Raw genomic sequence first — 21,462 nt, 5'->3', positions numbered from 1 at the left:
TAATGTGTTCGGTCAGTAAGAAAATACCACATCTACAAGCTGGTTTACACAAAGATGATTAAATATATATGTGTGCATGAAATAGGGGCGTGAGGAAAAATGGGTGCCTACTTTTGTTAATAAAATTATTGTTAACATCTACCGATATTCTTCATTTTTAATGTGTATATCGGTATATATTAACAATATTTTAATACAACTTAACCAAACCCTACTCTCACACAGAACCCTCCCCTTGCGATGCCTAACCCTAAAACCCACCTTCCCGACACCTTACCCTAAACCCCCCCCCCTTCCTGACACCTAACCCTAAAACCCACCTTTCCTAACCTAATAATATTGAAAATTATAACTTTCAAAAATGTATAATTCATAAACACTGTACTAAACATTAAAAATGTAAAAAACTATAGCTTTCTAAATTTTAAAACAATACAACATTTCAAACTCTATAATGTAATTTTCAAAACAATAATTGTCGTGCGCCCATTTTTCTACTTTGAAGAAACCTAAAAGAAGGGGCGCTTTAAGCTTTCTGAAAACACAATGAACGCTGCTGCTGGGCGGGTCTCACCTGATTCAGATGTGGCTGGCACAGCGTACGCAGCCTCAGCACACTTGCGTCCCACTCAGCCGAGCTGGGGACCGGGCTCACACTCGTGCGGGCGGGATGTGACGTCACGTCCCAGGATCCTCCGGGGTCTGTAGCTATGGTAACCAGGACGCTCGCTGTGGAGGCGGTGAGCGGCAGTGGAGGACATACGGCCGTGCAGGCCGTGCCGCCGCACGAGGGCCCCTGAAGTTCAGTTTTCTTCAGGGGCCCATTAAGTTTTTTTGTTTTGTTTTTTAAATATATATATTTTTTATTATTTTTTACCCCGGGGGGCCCCGACTCCTATCCTCCCTCCCTCCCTCACCTCGGGGGCCCCCTCCCGGTATGCGCGGCGGGAGAGCGGCAAATCCGGGTCTCCAGGCATGCGCTAGAGGGCTCCGCCACTTGGTCTCCAATATGTCTCCAACTTGGAGACATATTGGAGACCAAGCGGCGGAGCCCTCTAGCGTCTGCCTGGAGAGCCGAAGAAGACTTCCTGTATTTGCCGCTCGCTCTCCCGCCGCGCATATCGGGAGGGGGGCCCTCCGAGGTGAGGAAGGAAGGGAGGGAGGGAGGATAGGAGTCGGGGCCCCCCTCCCGGATAGCTACTAAAAGGGCTACCTGCCTACCCACCCGGCTACCTAACCACCTACCCACCCGGCTACCTACCCACCCACCAGGCTTCCTACCTACCTACCCACCCGACTACCTAACCACCCACCAGGCTTCCTACCTACCTACCCACCCGGCTACCTACCCACCCACCAGGCTTCCTACCTACCCACCCGGCTACCTACCCACCCACCAGGCTTCCTACCTAACCACCCACCCGGCTACCTACCCACCCGGCTACCTAACCACCTACCCACCCGGCTACCTACCCACCCACCAGGGGACCTACCCACCCGGCTACCTACCTACCTACCCACCCGGCTACCTAACCACCTACCCACCCGGCTACCTACCCACCCACCAGGCTTCCTACCTACCTACCCACCCGACTACCTAACCACCCACCAGGCTTCCTACCTACCTACCCACCCGGCTACCTAACCACCTACCCACCCGGCTACCTACCCACCCACCAGGCTTCCTACCTACCTACCCACCCGACTACCTAACCACCCACCAGGCTTCCTACCTACCTACCCACCCGGCTACCTACCCACCCACCAGGCTTCCTACCTACCCACCCGGCTACCTACCCACCCACCAGGCTTCCTACCTACCTACCCACCCGGCTACCTACCTAACCACCCACCCGGCTACCTACCTAACCACCCACCCGGCTACCTACCGGGCTAGTTACCAACCCACCCACAAGGCTACCTACCCACCCACCCGGCTACCCACCCACCAGGCTACCTACCTACCCACCCACCAGGCTACCTACCTACCCACCCACCAGGCTACCTACCTAACCACCCACCCGGCTACCTACCGGGCTAGTTACCAACCCACCCACCAGGCTACCCACCCACCAGGCTACCTACCTACCTACCTACCCACCCATCAGGCTACCTACCTACCTACCTACCGGGCTAGTTACCAACCCACCCACCAGGCTACCTACCCACCAGGCTACCTACCCACCCACCAGGCTACCAACCCACTCACCCACCCACTAGGCTACCTATCCACCCAACCACCCATGGGAGCTGCGCGCCGGATGGAGGCTGGAACAGGAGGTCTGCTGCTGCAGGTGAGTAAATGTTTTTGTTTTTTTATTTATATTAGCAGGTGTATGTTCTGGGCAGGTCTGCCACATGATTGCATGTATTTTCTGCGCAAATCTGCCGACATGATTGCATGTATTTTCTGGGCATATCTGCCGACATGATTGCACGTATTTTCTGGGCATATCTGCCGACTTGATTGCACGTATTTTCTGGGCATATCTGCCGACTTGATTGCACGTATTTTCTATCTGCCGACTTGATTGCACGTATTATCTGGGCATATCTGCCGACTTGATTGTACGTACTTTCTGGGCATATCTGCCGACTTGATTGCACGTATTTTCTGGGCATATCTGCCGAAATGATTGCACGTATTTTCTGGGCATATCTGCCGAAATGATTGCACGTATTTTTTGGGCATATCTGCCGAAATGATTGCACGTATTTTCTGGGCATATCTGCCGACATGATTGCACGTATTTTCTGGGCATATCTGCTGACATGATGTGTATTTTCTTGAGAAAACCTGCACAATTATGTGAATTTTCTGGGGAAAGGGTCACCAAAACTTGGGCCCACTGTCTTTGCGTTGCACTTTTCAAGGGAACCTGAGGTGAGAATAATCTTGAGGCTGCCATATTTCTCTCCTTTTAAGCAATACCAGTTGCCTGGCTGCCGTGCTGGTCCTCTGCCTCTTATTCTTTCAACCATAGACCCTGAACAAGCATGCAGCGGTTCAGGGGTTTCTGACAATATTGTCAGAACTGAGAAGATTAGCTGCATGCTTGTTGCTGAAGTAATTCAGTTTATTACTGCAGCCAAATAGATCAGCAGGGCCGCCAGGCAACTAGTATTGTTTAAAAGGAAATAAACCCTCAGCCCGGGTCCGCTTTAAGTTACAGTTAGCTCCGCCCTCATCCGGTCATTGCCACGCCCATTTTTTGCAGCGGCGCTAAGCGCCGCAGGTTCTGTCCACACCTATTTTTTGCGCGCCGCAGGTTGTAGCCACGCCCATATTTTGCCGCGGTGCGCGTAGGGGGCCCACAATTACAATTTTGCACAGGGGCCCACTGCTGGCTGTGTCCGCCACTGGTGAGCGGTATTGCATTGAAGGTATACTGCTGCGGGTGGAATCCCGCAGCTCTCACAGATTAGGAAAAAGATGCGGCAGGCTTAAAAATGTACTGGGAAAGTACAAATTTATTTCATTTTTCTGCTTTGGGTGCCTAGCAGCTGATATTTACATTAGCACCTATGGGGCTCCCAAATTGTCAATTAGCCCAAGAACCCCAAAAGTATATGCTCCGCATAAATACTATATGTATATATACATATACAGTACACACACGCACACTACACACACACACACTACACACACACACACTACACACACACACTACACACACACACACACACACACTACACACACACACTATACACACACACACACACACTATACACACACACATACTATACACACACACTTTACACACACACACATACACACACATACATACACACACACACACACACACACACTATACACTATACACTATACACACACTATACACACACTATACACTATACACACACACACACTATATACACACACACACTATATACACACACACACTATATACACACACGCACACTACACACACACACACACACACACACACACACTATACACACACACACACACACTATACACACACACATACTATACACACACACTTTACACACACACACATACACACACATACATACACACACACACACACACACACACACACTATACACTATACACTATACACACACTATACACACACTATACACTATACACACACACACACTATATACACACACACACTATATACACACACGCACACTACACACACACACACTATACACACACACTATACACACACACTACACACACACTATACACACACACTACACACACACACACACACACACACACACACACACACACACACACACACACACTATACACTATACACTATACACACCCTATACACACACTATACACACACACACACACACTATATACACACACACACACACTATATACACACACACACTATATACACACACACACTATATACACACACACACACTATACACACACACTATACACACATACACACACACACACACACACACACACACACACACACACACACACACACACACGCTACACACACACACCTATTAAAACTGATGAAAAAGCATCAGGATTCAGGAATAACAGAGTTGAATATTGTTCAGATGAATGTAGTGTAGTGGGAAATTAATTCTCAATACACACCTGACTTCCTGTGCCTACAGGAGAATATACTTACCTAGTTAAACAATAAAGCTTGGTTCACATTGTACTAAAAATTCAATCAAATCAGCGGAACAAAAACGGACCCAATGGATGCAAACCAATCCCATGCAAAGCAATGGGGTCCATTCACATCTGTCCATTTGCGATGGATCCATTCCGTTTGTTCTGCCAACCCTGAACCGAGTCTTAAACAAAACGTATTATATTTAGTCATGCATTTAGTGAAAAACAAGTCCTTTAACATACTGTACCTGTGTGTGGCAAAAATAAGATGATATTATAGTATTTGATGTTACCCATGTGTGCAGCAGCCACTGTTTGTCAGTCCTGCACATCAGCTTGGAGGATTTGTAGCCCATTCCTCTATACAGAACAGCTTCAGCTCTTCAATGTTAGTAGGTTTCCTTATAGAGACCCACATGTTTTTGGTCTTTCTACTTTAGAACTTTGTCTTGAGCTTTCTAGAGCATACGCTTTATTCTTCTTTGACAATCCTGTCGTAGAATGACTTCTGTATTTAAGATCATTGTGTTGCTGCATGGCCCATTATGTCTTGACATTCAGTTCACAGTTCAGTTCACAGTCAGATGTCTTGACACCTTACTTTAGAATTCTCTTGTATATTTCAGAATTCATTGTTCCATCATTGTTCTGTCCATGCAAAAAAACTGCCCCAAACTAGAATGCTACCACCACCTTGTTTCATGGTTGGGAAAAGGTTCTTATGTTGGAATGCAGTATAGCTCTCCTCACCTAATTCCCTTCTAGTCATAGTGTCCTTATCTTATCCGTAGCTAGGTTTCTGTTATTTGCTTGCTTCGATAAGCTTGATACTGTAGCTAAAAAAATAAAAAACAGTCACACAATCCAGCTGGCACTGCATAATTTCTGACAGTTAAGCACCACAAAAACGCACCCTTTTTTTTAGAAAAAAAAGGGTTTAGGTTTTAGTTTGGGGCACTAACTATTTTTTGGGTATATATATATATATATATATATATATATATATATATATATATATATATATATATATATATATATATATATATTTTTTTTTTTTTTTTGATTTTACAACCCCCTTTAAAACCTGCATGGTTTTACCAATCAGGTCCATGAGAACTCTGAATATAGAAGTTGTCCTGAATCTGATTGGTTATGTGATGAAACGATTTGTTAAGTGAATATTCCTCTCTGTAGCATCAGGCTAAAGTGGAATGAGAACTGGGCAGAGCTGATGATGATGACGGTATAATTGCTTCTTGGCCTCCGTCTACAATAAGACTGCGGTTTCTGTACACAGTCTAAGAGAAGTATTATTTGGATCTGCCCTATTTAATCTAAACAATCCAACTAACCCTAAAGCATTGAAAGAAACCCTTCTACACGGAAGACAGCTCGTCCCTTCCTGGCTTAGCCTACTCTCCTTGCAGTCTTCCAGCAGCTGTGGTTACGTTAGAACTCACAACCTTCTATTTTACTATCGTTTGAACAGAAGCCGCTTAAGTTGTTTTTAGTTCCCTAAATCCCGTAGCTGCTGGTGTGCTGGACGGATCAGCGATGGGCCAACGTGTAACATAAAAATGGCTGTCAGAGGCCACAAGTCCCAGGAGCCAATGAGAACTCACCATCCCATCACACAAGCCTTCTGTGGACCACCCAGCTACCACCAGGGGAGACACACAACTCCAGGTCTACAATAACATTTACTTATGGTTCAGTGATAAACGCGCAGTCCTTGGTGCTGCTATGTGGCCTCCTTGCACATCACGCTGGGCTTGTTTGCCTTCCATCAGGGCTTGTTACACACACTCGGTGTTATGCCGTGTTTATCCCGCCGCTAATGTAACACGACAATGTGAAAGACGACATTTCTAACTCAACGTTCCCCTTCTGTCTTCCAGGTCCTCAATCAAACCACCAGACTGGAAATCGAGCTGCTGAAGAATTCCGTGTCGACAAACAATCTAGAGAAACAGCTCATTCAGCAAACCCATGAAATCAGGAAAATCCACGAAAAAAACAGGTAATGCAATGACTGACTGACTGACTGACTGATAGCGTTCTGTGAGTGATGTTCCAAAGTGGGTTTCTAAAACTGCCAGTAGCATTCAGTCCGTTGTTGCTTTATTACAGATTCATTCCAAAAGAAAGATTCTAAATTATTCAGTTGAACTATAAAGAAACAAAAAGGAAGGCATTCTCCTTTAGGATGTGAGGAGAGTGACTTGATTGGTTCATACAGAGCTGAAGGCATGGTGTAACTATAGGGGAGCAGCCTCTGCAAGTGCAAATGGGGCCCAGAGCTGTGGAGGGCCCCTCTGTGGTTGAATGGATTGTTAAGGGCTCTGCCTCTGACACCGGTGACCTGGGTGAAACTCGGATCTTCCTGTTCAGTAAGCCTGCATCTATTCAGTAAGGAGTCCTTTGGCTAGACTTCCTAACACTGCTACTGCCTACTGAGTATGCCCTAGTGGCTGTAGCTCAAGCACTTTGAGTCCACCAGGAGGTGGCTGTAGCTCAAGCACTTTGAGTCCACCAGGAGAAAAGAGCAATATTAGTGTTATTTATCTTGTCTGTTTGTCAAATACCTTTCCCTTCCTACAGGGGACTATGCTTCAGAAGTTTTTGTGGCTACACTTATGGGTGTGACAATCATGATGGCCACACATGTTTTATGGCCCTTTCATGATGGCCCCAAGGCCATGAAGGGCACCAAGGGAAGGGGTGTGAACATTGGAAGAGCCTCATCATAGTTTTGCTAGGGATCCCTATAAATTGAAGTTACGCCATTGGCTGAAGGCCACAATGTAAAGGTTCATTTATTAGGCCTCGTTCAGACTATACGCGCTGCCGTCCGCATTTTGGCAGCGCGTATAGTGTGCGACCCGCAAGAACGGTAGAAGGGCATAGGCAGCCCTTCTACCCTTCCCATCATATGCGCTGCGTGGCAGCGCGATTGCGCTATCGCGTGCTGCACGCATTTTTGGTAATCGCAGTGCAGATCTCATTCATTGTAATGAATGGGATCTGCAGCGCAGCGCATAGGAGCGCAGATGGCGTGCGATCGGACACGTTGCGTTCCGATCGCACATCCATCTGCGCTAAATGATGTGAACGAGGCCTAACACAGCAAAGAAAAAGGGGGGAGGGGGATGTGGGAGGAAACTAAGAGCCAATATAGTGTAGTGAATTTGTGGCACATTGATTAAGAGGGCATGAATAATTATACTCCCATTTGTGTGACACAGCAGTGGCCCAACAGTAGGCAGGTGGGAAGAACAAACCTGAGCCCACTTGGATGAAAACCTCGCTGTCTGCAATTATGGACAAAACAACAAATGGAAATACCCTCCACATAAGGTGGTGTGAATATGCATGTGGTCCAGAGGCGCAAAGAGAAATACAATTATTAAAAATGGTTAAAAAATAGAGGTAAAAAAAGCATACCTCCTCTCTGGGGAAAAAAAACAAAACTTAATGGTGAGGTTAAGAACTGCAATTTTATCCAATTGAACAACAATCTCATAGATTGCAACACGTTTCTCGGGACTAAGTTCCCGCTTCCTCAGGTATATAAAGCAAATAAAATCTCCAATGAACTGTAGTGGAACCTAGCGCCTTAGGCTAGGTGTTAGGCTCCAATACAGCTCACTGGAGATTTTACTCTGGCCTGAAGACGTGGAACCTAGTCCTGAGAAACGCATACATAGAACATAATGCCTATATTTTCCATAAGTTAGCTGAAAACACTATATTCATATCTGTAACAATCCCTGGAGAAGCAGCTGCGGGCAGTCAGAATGCCTCCGCAGCTGCTTCGGTTTCCTTGTCAGGCATGTCCCCCGTCCCTCCGGCGTCTAGCACGTCGAGGAGGGGACGGTCAGTGGCTCACAGAGTAGCTTTTGATAGACGAGACCTTTATGCGGGAAGGAGGCGCGTCAGCTGACCGGCCGATCGGCTGACGTCAGCGGAGACTCTCGGCGTCTCCGATTGGCTGATGAGCGGGGGCGTGGCCGAGGGGTCTTCTTAAGCAGCTTGAAGGCACTTGTAATTTGTCTGCTGTTGCGAATGCTAAGTGTTAGCACTCAGACCTTAGATAGATCCGGTGTGCTTTGATCCGGGAGGAAATGGGGGATTTCACACAGACTAGGATTTATTACTGTTATTGATATATATTGCTTGATATCCTGTGTATGACTCTGGCTCTCTTCTGACTTTGCTCTCGCCTTACGATTTAGTACTTTAGCCCTTCTGATTCTGTTGCTAAACTCTGCATGATTTATCTCTATCCTTTTGCCTGCCGATTTTGTACTGTACCTTCCTGTCTGTTGCCAAACTGACCTGTCTGACCTCTCTACTGACCAGTGAGCCCTTGTCACTGGTGAGATTCTTTGCTGTTAGTTCCCACCAGCTCCTCTGGTGAGGTTCTGCTTTATACTCACCAGTGAGCCCTTGTCACTGGTGAAGTTCATCACAGATCGTATACACCAGCTCCTCTGGTGAGGTCCTGCTACTTATCAGCAGGGATGCTCATCCGGATCCGGGTACCCGGGTAAACCCGGGTATCCGACCATTTTTCTGCTATCCGGGTCGGATACGGATACCTGGGCCACTATCTGGATAGCACTATCCGGATTCTATCCGGATAGCTAGCTGCATAATCCGGATACCCGCGGGTATCCGTCCAGATGTCCGGATCCGGATAGTGTAACTAGTAAGGAGATGATTTCATTCTGACAATCAGAGGGCTCCCAGCAGAAGCCCTAGCAACCAATCACAGAGGGGAACCCTGGCCAGCCCCACCTGACCTCATTGAGCCATTCAGAGGCCTCCCAGCCTAAGTCCTGGCACCCAATCACAGAAGGGAACCCTGGCCAGCCCCCCTGTATAGCAAGGAGGGCTGGCATGATGAGACAGATTGTCCTTGCTTGTGTGGCTGGCTGGCTGGTCACTGACAGACTTGCTCCAGTTGTGGCTTAGCAAGTGCTGTATACAGTGATAAACCTAAAGCTTTGAGTGCTAAACACCTTCACTACGCTATTGTTCTATTGTGTTTTTAGCTAGCTAGCTTGTAATTGTTTGCTTTCATTCACTCAGTTAGGTCCTGTCTGTGTCTGTGTCTGTGTAGGCCAGCAGGACAGTATATGGAATAGGAGGATTACTGTGTTATTGTATTGTAGTTAGTACTGCAGTTAGTTGTTATGGCAGCGGCCTGGCGGGTACACACGGTGCATTCCCGCACTCGATTTCCTGCTCGATTCCCGTCGAATTCGATTATTTCCGACATGTCCGATTTGCGTTTCGATGGATCGTTAGGTCGATTCGCATGTAAAGTATGCCAAATCGACCTAACGATCCATCGAAACGCAAATCGGACATGTCGGAAATAATCGAGTCAACGGGAATCGATCGGGAAATCGAGTGCAGGAACGCACCGCGTGTAGCCGCCAGGCCGCCACCATAACACAGTGTGCACGGTCTGTCCTCTACTCTGCGGTCTGTCACTCCGTGCTGATTTGATGTAAAGTCCAACCCCGATTTTATTAAAGTAAGATTACCCCACAGGAGGGGCAGCAAGAGGACACCCGGATTGGGTGTCATGGATCATGACGCTGCAGACAGACCTCTGTGTTGTTAGTCAAGAAGCAAAGAGCTCAGAAATGCGGGTAACGAGCGGGGGATAGGTGGCGAGGGCCATTGAGCCATTGAGAGGAGGGAATTGCTCTCCCTGGCTTAGGGTTCCTGAAATCCAGAGTGGGCATTAAGCAGGAGTGCCTCTCCTGCAAGGGATGCCCCTTTCCCTTGAAATTGCTGACAAGTTTCATCTCAGCAATTTCAGGGGTTTGCAGCACAGTGCAAGGGGGGCTGAGAGCAGCACACAGGAGACACAGAGGCATGGCATAGAGCAAGGAACATCCCATCCCTTTGTGTCCCATATGCCCCCCTGAATGTGCCTCGAATGCAATTTAAGTTGAGTTTCTGTCAGTAACCGGATGATTTTGTAGCCTTACTTCCAGAACATCCACTTCACATCAGGATTTTTCTGTTCCGTTATATCAAACAGTTACATTTTATTTATTATTCTGCCTGATTTGTAAAAGCAAATACAAGCAAAAAATGTGATCTCGGAATGGTCGGTTCATGTTATTGTGCTGCACCTCCTTCCCCTTCTCTGTCCCCCGAGTCCCGTGATTGGAAACATGAATGTCGCTCTCGGTAAAGGCAGACGTGCGCTCTGTTTACATCTCTCCGTGCTGACGGGCGCGCTGTGTAATCTGGAGTTGTTCCATAACAATCCATTAAACACGTAGAAACATTTTCCTTCGGAATTCCCAGAGGTGAGTGCGCCATGGAGATCTGCACCACTTACTGCTGAAGGTGTAGACAGGCCGGTATTAATGGAGGGGAGATGATGAAGTGACAGCACTCAGCGCTCCGCTGGAACCAGTAACCCGGTCCTCATTTATTCCTCATCAGGAAATAATCTAATTGGAGCAGACACAGCGGGTATGGAAGAGTGGGAAAAACTGAAGATTTCATGGCAGACATAGTCTGTGCCAAATCCTCTCTTGTCTATGGCCAAAGATTGCATAATGATGTTGACCATTAGGGCTGATTCACACTTGTTTTAAAAACCTATTAGTGGCTCCGTTTTGGGTCCCGGATCAAAACCGGAGCCACGGATAACAATGTTAAAAATAGAGGCTGTCTTCACCCTGTTCAAAAACGGATCCCCGGGCAATCCAGGGAACCAGGGGTCTATGTGAAAAGGGCGCCGGTAAAAAAGGGCGCCTGGTGGAGCCCATATATGCCAACTTCGGCTACAAAAAAGGCGCCTGGTGTAGCCCATATAAACTTCGGCTACAAAAAGGCGCCTGGTGTAGCCCATATAAAAACTTCGGCTATCAAAAATCTCCGGGATATGTAAATTACTATTCCCCCTCCAGGCCGCCATGGATAGTGGGGGAATGAAATAATTCCGCTTCCAGCACTTGTAGCCCATATAAAAACATAGGCTACAAAAAAAGGCAATAATATGGGCTACAAAGGGGCACCTTACTGTAGCCGAAAACTTTGTAGCCGGAAAAAATATGGGCTACAAAGGGGTGTCCTACTGTAGCCGAAAGCCTTGTAGCCGAAAAACTATGGGCTACAAAGGGGAGCCCGCTTGTAGCCTATATCAAAACTCCAGAACCAGTGCTGAAAAACTGAACGCAGGGTTCGGATTTGCAGGATGTTCACGGACCCTGATCGCTCCTGGATACACAAAGGGGTAGTGAAGGGCAGTGCAGAAACGGATCTCCCTCTACACAGGCTATTCTTGCACACAAAACGGAGGGAGATCCGCATTGCCTACTGCCTGCTCTTCACGTCACCCCAATAGGTGTCCCCCAGGGAGCCTGAGGGGGTAGCAACCAGGATGGAGGGGTAGCGGGCACAGCGGCGGGGAGAGGGGTCACCCGTCCCCTCACCTGGGTCCCCCCCGTCCCCGCTCCTCCTCCAGCTATTTGCGTTAGTGATGGGTCGTTCGCGAACGAGCCGGCTCTTTGCTGCGAACGACAAGAGCCGGTTCTCAGTTTTGAAAGAGCCGGCCCACACAGCTCTGATTTGCTGTGTAATAAAGGGCGCTGAGGCATGCTGGGAGATGTAGTCCTCCTCTTGCAGCTTGTAGGAGTGTATGGGGCAGAGCAGAGCAGTAGCAGGAGGTATTGCCCCAGTCAGAGAAGCAGTCTGGAGTTGTCATGGAGACAGGGGCGGGGCTTTTACTACGATTCTGAGTGGTGTCTAGTGATATTTAATGAAGAGCCGATTCAAAGCCGTAAGAGCCGGCTCTTTAATGGGAGCCGATTCAAAAGAGCCGATTCTCTGAGAAGAGCCGAAATTCCCATCACTAATTTGCGGCACAAGTAAAGAGCGAGCGAGAGGGGAAGTTTACCTTTCTTCCTCTGCTCACCACGTGACTTCCGGCAATGCCCCCCACTAGAGGGCGGCATTGCCGGAAGTCACATGGTGAGCAGAGGAAGTAAGGTGCTTCCCCGCTTGCTCGCTCTTTACTTTTGCCGCAAATAGGTGGAGGGGGAGCGGGGACGGGGGACCCAGGTGAGGGAGGGTTTCTGAAAATGGGAGCCTGGACCACGGATTGCGTTCTGCAACCAGGTCTAGCATGGACCAACCCTTAAACATAGCTCCCAACTCAGTGGCGTAGCTAAGGAGCTGTGGGCCCCGATGCAAGTTTTACATTGAGGCCTCCCAAGCACTCTATACATAACAATTGATACGGCGCACCAAAACCTGCCAATGGCAACTACAGTGTCAGAGGCGTAAGATGGGGACGTGGAACAGTTTGTTAAGGATTACCACTATTCAAAGCATCTATAGAAGTGATTATTATGGGCACAGGACCAATAGAGAAATAATACTGTAGTTGAGGGAAAGTTGGGGAAAGGCACTGAATGTAGGAGAACGGCAAGTGACGGAGGGAAACGGGAGGCGCTGTAAGTATTTGCTTTTAAACCTCTACCCACTACACAGTCCATTTTTTTACTGTAACCCTTTGACTCAGGTATCCTTTAGGCCTCTTGCACACTGCAAGCGATTCCGATTCAGATTCCGCTTTTTAAGCGTTTTTTACATCCGATTCCGATTTGCAGTTTGCTCCCTGCACACTGCAAATCGGAATCTGAATCGGATGTAAAAAAAAGGGGGAATCTGAATCGGACTCGCTTGCAGTGTGCAAGAGGCCTTGAATTGATATATTTTATTTTATGGTATGCGTGACTAGGTGTGTGTCGTGGGAGTGCTTAGGGGGTGTGGCAGGGGGCATGGCTTAAGTGTCCTTTCTTTCTTTTTTAAAAATTGTTTATTTATAGAAAGTAAGAATGATACAGAAGAAAGCATATCACAAAATTGCACATCACAACAAACATCCCTAGTGAACAAGAATAAGGTCCAGGACCCAAAATCAAGAGTAATGAACCAGCGCATAAACGCAAAGCTCAACTGTTGAGAACTTGAACCATCAGGACCCTGAAAACTTCAAAGTGGATGCTGGTTCTGAGTTATAAGATAATACAGGGTATTGAACACAGGGGGCAAACAAATACTTTCCCTCCCTCAGCCCATTAAAGACAAGCAATAACATTTAGAGATCATCCAGTTATAACCAGAAAAGATTGATGAGGAGAAATGACAGAGAAGAAACGTATCTCACAAAGTTGGGCGGAATGCCATTACAGGTCACCGGGAGATAGTGCAAGAAATATTTACAGGATAAGCTGTGACCATAGTGCATGTGCAGCAGCATACAGCCAAAAGTGGCGCCGGGAAAAAAGAAAGTGCTTAAAAACGCTGTTTAGCGTTTTATGTCTTTGCGTGTTCCCTTAAAGTTCCCTTATAACGCTATGTATTGTTTTAATTTTTACTTATTAACTTGAAAAATAGTGATTTAATGCAATATCGCTAATGGTTTGTGCACAACAGTAAAAGCACTTTTATTTTTTTATTTCCCAATTCAAACGCTTTAAAACAAACTGCGCAATATTGCATTAAAACGCTATTTTGCAAGTAATATGTAATGATTAAAACCATAAATAGCGTTTTAAGTGAAAATAATTGTTATACTTGCAATTCCGTAAAATGCTAAATAGCGTTTTAAAGCACATAATGTGCGGCACCATGCACCATTTTTTCCTGTCACCTCGTGCGCCATAATGTTGCGCTTGAGGACGGTGAATAACGTTATTAATGTATTTCAACGGCGCTCCAGAAAGTTGCTACGGAGCTATGCGCCATTTTTTCCTGCTCCGTGTGCGCAGCATTCTACAAATATGATTCTATTGGGCGGTGCTACCACTACAGTGGAAAATTTACTTTTGCACACTTGTCAGTCTTCAATGGATCTGTGCTGTGGGCGATTTTCCTAGACCTAAGCCCCAGGCCAACAGTCCTGGGTACAAGGTCATACAGACCCATGCCTCCTCTACAGCCTAACAACATGACCTGTTGCTAGGGCGTGGGTAGAAGGGATGACAGCACGGCAGATGATGGAGTGGCTTCTGGCTGGTGGGGTAAGGTGGGAACAATTCACTCATTCATCACTGTTGTCTACACATCCGGCATGCCCAGTGATCCTTAGTTTAGTAGATTCATTTGGGGGTTTTAGGGATATGCACTAGAAAGGGATTTACTTTAGGGGAGAAGGTAAGGGGGTAGGTAAAGGATTGACATAACCAGGGGAGATTAGGATATCTGTGGGAAAATCATGATATATTTATACAGAGCGCAGCATGTATGCAAATTTTTTTATGTTTCCATTAGCTGGGACACAAATGCAAGGAGACTGGTGGGCAGCACGGTGGTGTAGTGGTTATGGTATACCACACAGGCCCAGATTTACCTCACAGGAGCCTATAGGCACAGATGTCCTGGCCCCTTGGACTTCACCTTCCATGAACCTACAAACCCCCAAACTGCAACACAAGTGTGCTGGCTGTTCCAGATATCATTTCTCCCTTACATCCCTTGCCTGTCATAGGTAGCTACAGGTGCCCCTTAGTATTAGGTAGCCATAAGTACCTTCAATATTAAGTAGCTAGAGGTGCCCCCAAGTATTAGGTAGCTAGAGGAACCTAAGTATTGAGTAGTTAGAGGTGCCCCTGACTGAAGAAAGATCTCGTCAGTGTAATGCAGAGAGAAGGGTGAGTGACCTCTCATCAGAACTCTGCATAGGGAAGGAGGAGGGAGGCACACAGGGAGGGGAGTGAGCCGCCTTTCCATCATCAGGCGCCTGTAGGCACATGCCTACAATGCCTTATGATAAGTCTGGCCCTGATACCACAATTTTCATTACACCGAGAATGTCTTTGCACATCGCAAATAACATGTTTTTGAATTTGCATTGGAATACATGCAGTGGAATCAGCCATCAAATCCCGTTAATCTCGCTTTCGTCCCAGAAACAGTCTCCTATCTCCTTAGAGTTTTTATGTAAGCTTAATAAGGGAAGAAGACGGGTTATAAACACTCGCTTTTTTTTTTTTTTTTTTTGCAGCTCTCCTATATTTTGTTATTACTGGCATTATATGTAGTATAAAACCCCAACAATTTACCCAGTGATGTTCATTATGAAACCACAGGCTGGAGATTACAACAGAAACAATAGAATAGAGTAGAAGCCTGTTTTAATTGGCAGTAATTGGGCGGACGGGGATAGGAGGTTCAGTTTAGGCTCATTGGGGTAAATTCATTATTGTTACCGCGATGTAACAGTGAAAGCTAAATGCTGTTACGGGCGCTATTGAAGCAGCACAAATGAATTATCCCTCATACACACGACACGGGCTAGTGGCGGCGTAGCATACGTACCTAAGAAAAGGCCGATGCTTTCATTAGCCCTGCGGTAGCGACTATCACTTCTGCGATACTTCACTAGTGCGGCCACTACCACAGTACTACATTAACGTAGTTGCGGCTGCACTTGTGACGTATCGCGGAACCGATAAATCACTACTGCGCGAATAATGAAAGCATCGGCCGTTTCTTAGGTACGTATGCTGCGCTGCCACTGGCTCGCGTAGTGTGCATGAGGGATAATTATGCAATGCTGCTTCAATAGCATGCGCAACAGCATTTAGCTCGCACTGTTACATCACAGGAACTATAATCTACCCCTCAGTGGGGGATATTAGGTTTAAGGTGGTCACACACCATACAATTTTTTAAATATCTGTTCAATTCAAGAATAGAAATCAATTTTTCTGACTGGTTCTAACATTTCAAAAATCTGACCAATGTACCTCACATACGTTCAGTTTTTCCCCAACTATGATAAAAATGATTGGAAAATTGCGTGGGTGTATATATTAATAATATATGGACAATCTACCACACACACCATTCAATTTTCATAACAATTGTTTAGGAAAAATCCACCATTCCCGATAAACTTTCATTGAATAAAAACGGGAAATCTAATTAAGAAAAGGTTTCGACTTTTCAGGAAATCTAATCTTTTTTATCGCATTGCCGTAAAATCAGATAAATTTATTGTATTGTGTGTGGCCAGATAGGAGGTTTAGTTTTAGGCACTTAGAGGGAGATAGGTTTAGGCACTACCCGGTTTACCTGAAAATAAGATACTGTCTTATATTAATTTTGGGTCCAAAAGATGTGCTAGGGCTTATTTTCGGAGGATGTCTTATTTGTGGGGGAAACACTGGTAGTTTTCCTATACAAAATGTATATACTGCATGCCATGCTGAAACACAAGCAGCATGCACAGAGCTTGTGGTTTACAGATATTGGCTCTCACTGACAAGAAATTGATTCTGCTGATCATGTGGATAAGTCTATTTCTTGCAGGCAGAGGACTCTGTCAGGCTCCCCAGAGCTATGATTGGATAAGCTGTGTGTCCTGGGAAGAGGTGAAATGCTGCTGATGCTTATCACCACAGATCAGGAGGGCTGGCTCCAACAAAACCACAAATTGCCTGACACATATACAGGACTGTAGAACTCACATTATACTGCTGCTCTCCTGTATCCAGGCTTTGTATTGAGCGTGACTTGCTGGTGTCATGTGGGCTGCTCCTAGGGCTTATATTCGGGGGATGTCTTATATTTCAAGCATGCTAGGACTTCCTGCTAGGGCTTATTCTCAGGGGATGTCTTACTTTAGGTGAAACACGTAGCTAGGGGCGGGGTATTTTAGGCACTAGGAGGAGAGGGTTCAAGTGAGAATGGGTGCAAGTTAGTGCATAGTAAATTATCAGTAATGTAAATAACCAACATTCTACTACTAGCAGCACCACTGGGCACCCAACTCAAGCAGCCCCCCCCCGCAATACATACTCGTGCCCGGTTCTTATGTCAGTAGGGTGGAGTGCTGCTTCAGGATTGAGCTGCATGGTGTGTAAAAGCTAGTCTGTTGTCCGCCAGGAAATCTGTAACTCAGCTAGTTTCCACAGTACCGGTGGCTGACCCAGAAAATATAACCTGTGCGTACGATAATACCTTCCTCCAATGCTGGAGCTGTATCCTAATACATCCATATGCATATGAAATATTAGTGTTATTAATTCCAATATTATTCAAACCAAATGTGCTCCAGAAATGCCACACAGTATCTGATATACTTCAGATTGTCTGCTGCCTCATTATGATGGGATATGTGATCCATGGAATAATAACACCATAATGTGCGGCCAAATCTCCCTGCGCCAATAATAATACCGTCCTCCGGCCGTGACCGATTTCTGTTATCAATAATAATTCCGAAGAATTTGCTTCATCCCCTTCCAGATAAATGCTCATCGCGGAGTTCTGACAATTCATCTCTCATGTATATTTATGCTCATGAAAAATGATGATGATATAACTCGACCTTGTCCTATTCCAACCACACGTGGATCCCAATCAATAGATGTCACTGCATTGGCAGACCTGGAGGCTGACTGTAAACGGTGGAGCAGGATGATATATATGGTTCTGCACTGAGTGGTGACATGTTTGGACTCACTGCTGGTGCTGTGGGAGATATGTCCACTAACGTTTTGATTAATGGGGGGGGGGGGGGGGGGACTGAATAGATCTAAAATAAACCATGGAATTGTAGAGGTAGAGGCATGAAAGCTGATACTTATACAATATGTTGTTCCTGAAACTTAGCACACTTATTACATTGTCCCCTCAATTTCCTTAAAGTGGACCTGAAATGAAAATTGTAAAAAAAAAAAAAAAACACGATGCACCCGCAAATGAATATTACATACTTACTTCGCCATCAGTTCCTCTCAGAAGCTCACCATTTTCTTCTTACAATGATTCCTTACAGTTCTGACAAGATTTTGCCGGAACTGAAAAGTTGCTGTCCGTTATAACAGAAAGAACTGATGTGCAAGGTAATGTCCATGTTTCCCTATGGCTCAAGTGGGCGATGTTACAGTTGAACAGTGTGCTGACCAGGAAGCGGTTATGGGGTAATGGCCATTTTCTAAATGGAAGATGGAAAATTCCATTGATCACAGTGGCAAACAGGGCGCAGGGGAGGAGAAAGAGATTGATGAGTAGACTACACGGGAGGTAAGTATGATGTGTGTATGCTTATTTTGGCTTCTAATTTTCAGTTCATGTTTGCTTTAAAGCAGGGGTGTCAAACTCAAATACAAAGTGGGCCAAAATTGAACACTGGAACCAAGTCGCGGGCCAACCTCAATGTCTACTGGCCACCTTCCTCCCTTATAAAGTTCCCTGGTGTCTAATGGCTCCCCTCCAACACCTATACAGTTCGCCGGTGCCTAGAGGCTCCCACCCTCCCCTATACAGTTCCCTGGTGCCTAGTGCTTTCCCCCTACCTCCCCCATATGGCTTCCCTGGTGTTCTAGGCCTTCACCTCCAGTATAGCTTCCCTGGTGGTCTAGAATGGGCCAAACATAGTGCAAAGTGGGGAGACCATTTGGGGCCAAATGTAATTGCTCTGAGGGCCAGATTTGGCCTGCGGGCCGGAGTTTGACCTGGATGCTTTAAAGGGAAGTCCAGTGTGCAGTGGATGCCTGCTGGTTTGGGCCGTGGTTGTGGCCAACTATCAGGTCATCAGGGAGTCCAGTAGGATTTCTGGCATTACCCTCACAGCTGACGGACTCCCCTACTCATCACTGGCCCCAGCGTGGTGCATCAGATCATTATGGCATAGCCTGCTGAGAGCCCTGATTCTCTTTAACAAATGCCAGAGTTATTGAGCTCTGCCTGAACCAAACTAAACGTTGGGTATCCTGATACAATGTGGCATTTAGCCAAATCAGTAATGGTCTTAATATGGGGTTGCTGGAGAGCTGCAAGCCCTACAGCATTGGACAGCGTGAAATCCCAATTCGTTGCACATAAACGCCTAATTGCTCCACCTGTGTGACAAATGAAGGATGCAGATTTCTGTTAAACCCTGGAAGCCTCCCATTACCCACAATGATTTACTGAGCATCTACTATTAATCCCAAATATTAGCATCCTGTCGACTCATGGAGAGTGATTTCTGATTAAGAAATAAGAATTTCCTTCTCCACCTTCTATAATCTTCCATCAGATTTTTATCACATTTTCAATTGAAATTGGATTAAACCTGCCACTCTGTTTGCTGGATGCAGTACAAGAATAGCTAATGAGGGATCAAGATTTACTACCACCTCCCATTACATTTGCAGTCAGCCTGGCCCTTAGAATCAATGAGGAAAAATCTGTTTCTAGGGGAAAAGAAGGTTTTAGATCTTTAAAGGGAAGGTTCAAGCAAAATAAAAAAATGAGTTTCACTTACCTGGGGCTTCTACCAGCCCCATGCAGCCATCCTGTGCCCTCGTAGTCACTCACTGCTGCTCCAGTCCCCCGCTGGCAGCATGCCTACCTTGGAGGTCGTCGGGATGCATTGTGTACATTTTTACGCATTCCCGCTAGTGCAGGAACATTAACACATGCATTTTTACGCGTTACTGGTTCAATGCGTACATTTTTACGCATTAAACTAGTAATGCGTAAAATGTATGCGTTAATGTTCCTGCACTGGCGGGAATGCGTAAAAATGTACACAATGCATCCCGACGACCTCCAAAGTAGGCATGCTGCCAGCGGGGGACTGGAGCAGCAGTGAGTGACTACGAGGGCACAGGATGGCTGCATGGGGCTGGTAGAAGCCCCAGGTAAGTGAAACTCATTTTTTTATTTTGCTTGAACCTTCCCTTTAAGACGCAGTTCATTAAAGTGTAAAGTGTTGTTGTTAGCACTCTCCCCTTGCAGCACTAGGTCCCCGGTTTGTATCCCAGACTAGACGCATCGAGTTGTGTATGTTCTCGCTGTCGGTGTGGGTTTCCTCCAGGCACTCTGGTTTCCTCCTAAATCCCCAGATAAGTTGTTTTCCTCCTAAATTGGCCCTAGACTGTGATGAACATATACTGGTAACTGTTGCAGGTATTAGATTGTGAGCCCCTCTGAGGGACAGTTCATGACAAGACTATACATATACAGGCCTATCCTGGCCAAAAGTTTTGAGAATGTCACAAATACTGTTTTTACAGACACAGGTGGCTGTTTAATCCTGTTGCTATGTTATGCCGTGTTTCAGTAAAGTGTATTGAGAGCCGGAATCCACTGCTCTTCATTACAAACTGTTTTTTTACAAAGTTTACTGCTTCAGTGTTTTTGGATCTTTTTTGCCTGTTGTTTTTGTGGTGTATTGAATAAGTTTCAAAGGCTTTTATTGACATTTATATCAAGTTTATGCAAAGAGTCAATATTTGCAGTGTTGGCCCTTCTTCTTGCCCTTCTTCAGTCAGTCAACTTGGACCAAATTCTGACTGATGGCAACACAATCTTTCATAATCAATGCTTGGAGTTTGTCAGCATTTGTGGGTTGTTGTTTGTCCAACTGCCTTTTCAGGATTGACCTCAAGTTCTCAGATGAATTAAAAGGACACCCAAAGCAAAAATAAACTAATGAAATAAACGATTGTATGCATCTTCCTTCTCCTAAAAATGACTTTTTAAGATATTCCACAGTTTTATTTTATATTTAAATCTACTTTTTAAAGGGAGGGTTTAGGGAGTATGTAAAAAAAAAAAAAATCCATATCCACTTACCTGGGGCTTCCTCCAGCCCGTGGCAGGCAGGAGGTGCCCTCGCCGCCGCTCCAGAGGCTCCCGGTCGTCTCCGGTGGCCGACCCGACCTGGCCAGGCCCGGCCTCCAGGTCGGGCTCTTCTGCGCTCCAATCTGCGCCTCACGGGGGCACGCTGACGTCATCGGACGTCCTCCGGGCTGTACTGCACAGGCGCAGTAGTTCTGACCAATGACGTCAGCGCG

General features: G+C 46.2%; 1 protein-coding gene across 3 annotated transcripts in view; it reads left to right on the top strand.

Annotated features, from left to right (window-relative positions):
* ANGPT1 (angiopoietin 1) overlaps positions 1-21,462 on the top strand; it is a 354,139-nt gene that overhangs the window by 216,507 nt on the left and 116,170 nt on the right. For all 3 annotated transcript variants that reach the window (XM_068237917.1, XM_068237916.1, XM_068237915.1), the window contains one exon: positions 6,523-6,644. In XM_068237917.1, the coding sequence (XP_068094018.1) occupies positions 6,523-6,644 (122 nt within the window). The remainder of the gene's footprint in view (positions 1-6,522; positions 6,645-21,462) is intronic.

The sequence above is a fragment of the Hyperolius riggenbachi genome, chromosome 5 (genome assembly GCF_040937935.1).
Source record: "Hyperolius riggenbachi isolate aHypRig1 chromosome 5, aHypRig1.pri, whole genome shotgun sequence".
Taxonomy (NCBI): Eukaryota; Metazoa; Chordata; class Amphibia; order Anura; family Hyperoliidae; genus Hyperolius; species Hyperolius riggenbachi.
The sequence above is the reverse complement of the archived record's forward strand: the minus strand, read 5'-3'. Positions and strand labels throughout refer to the sequence as shown.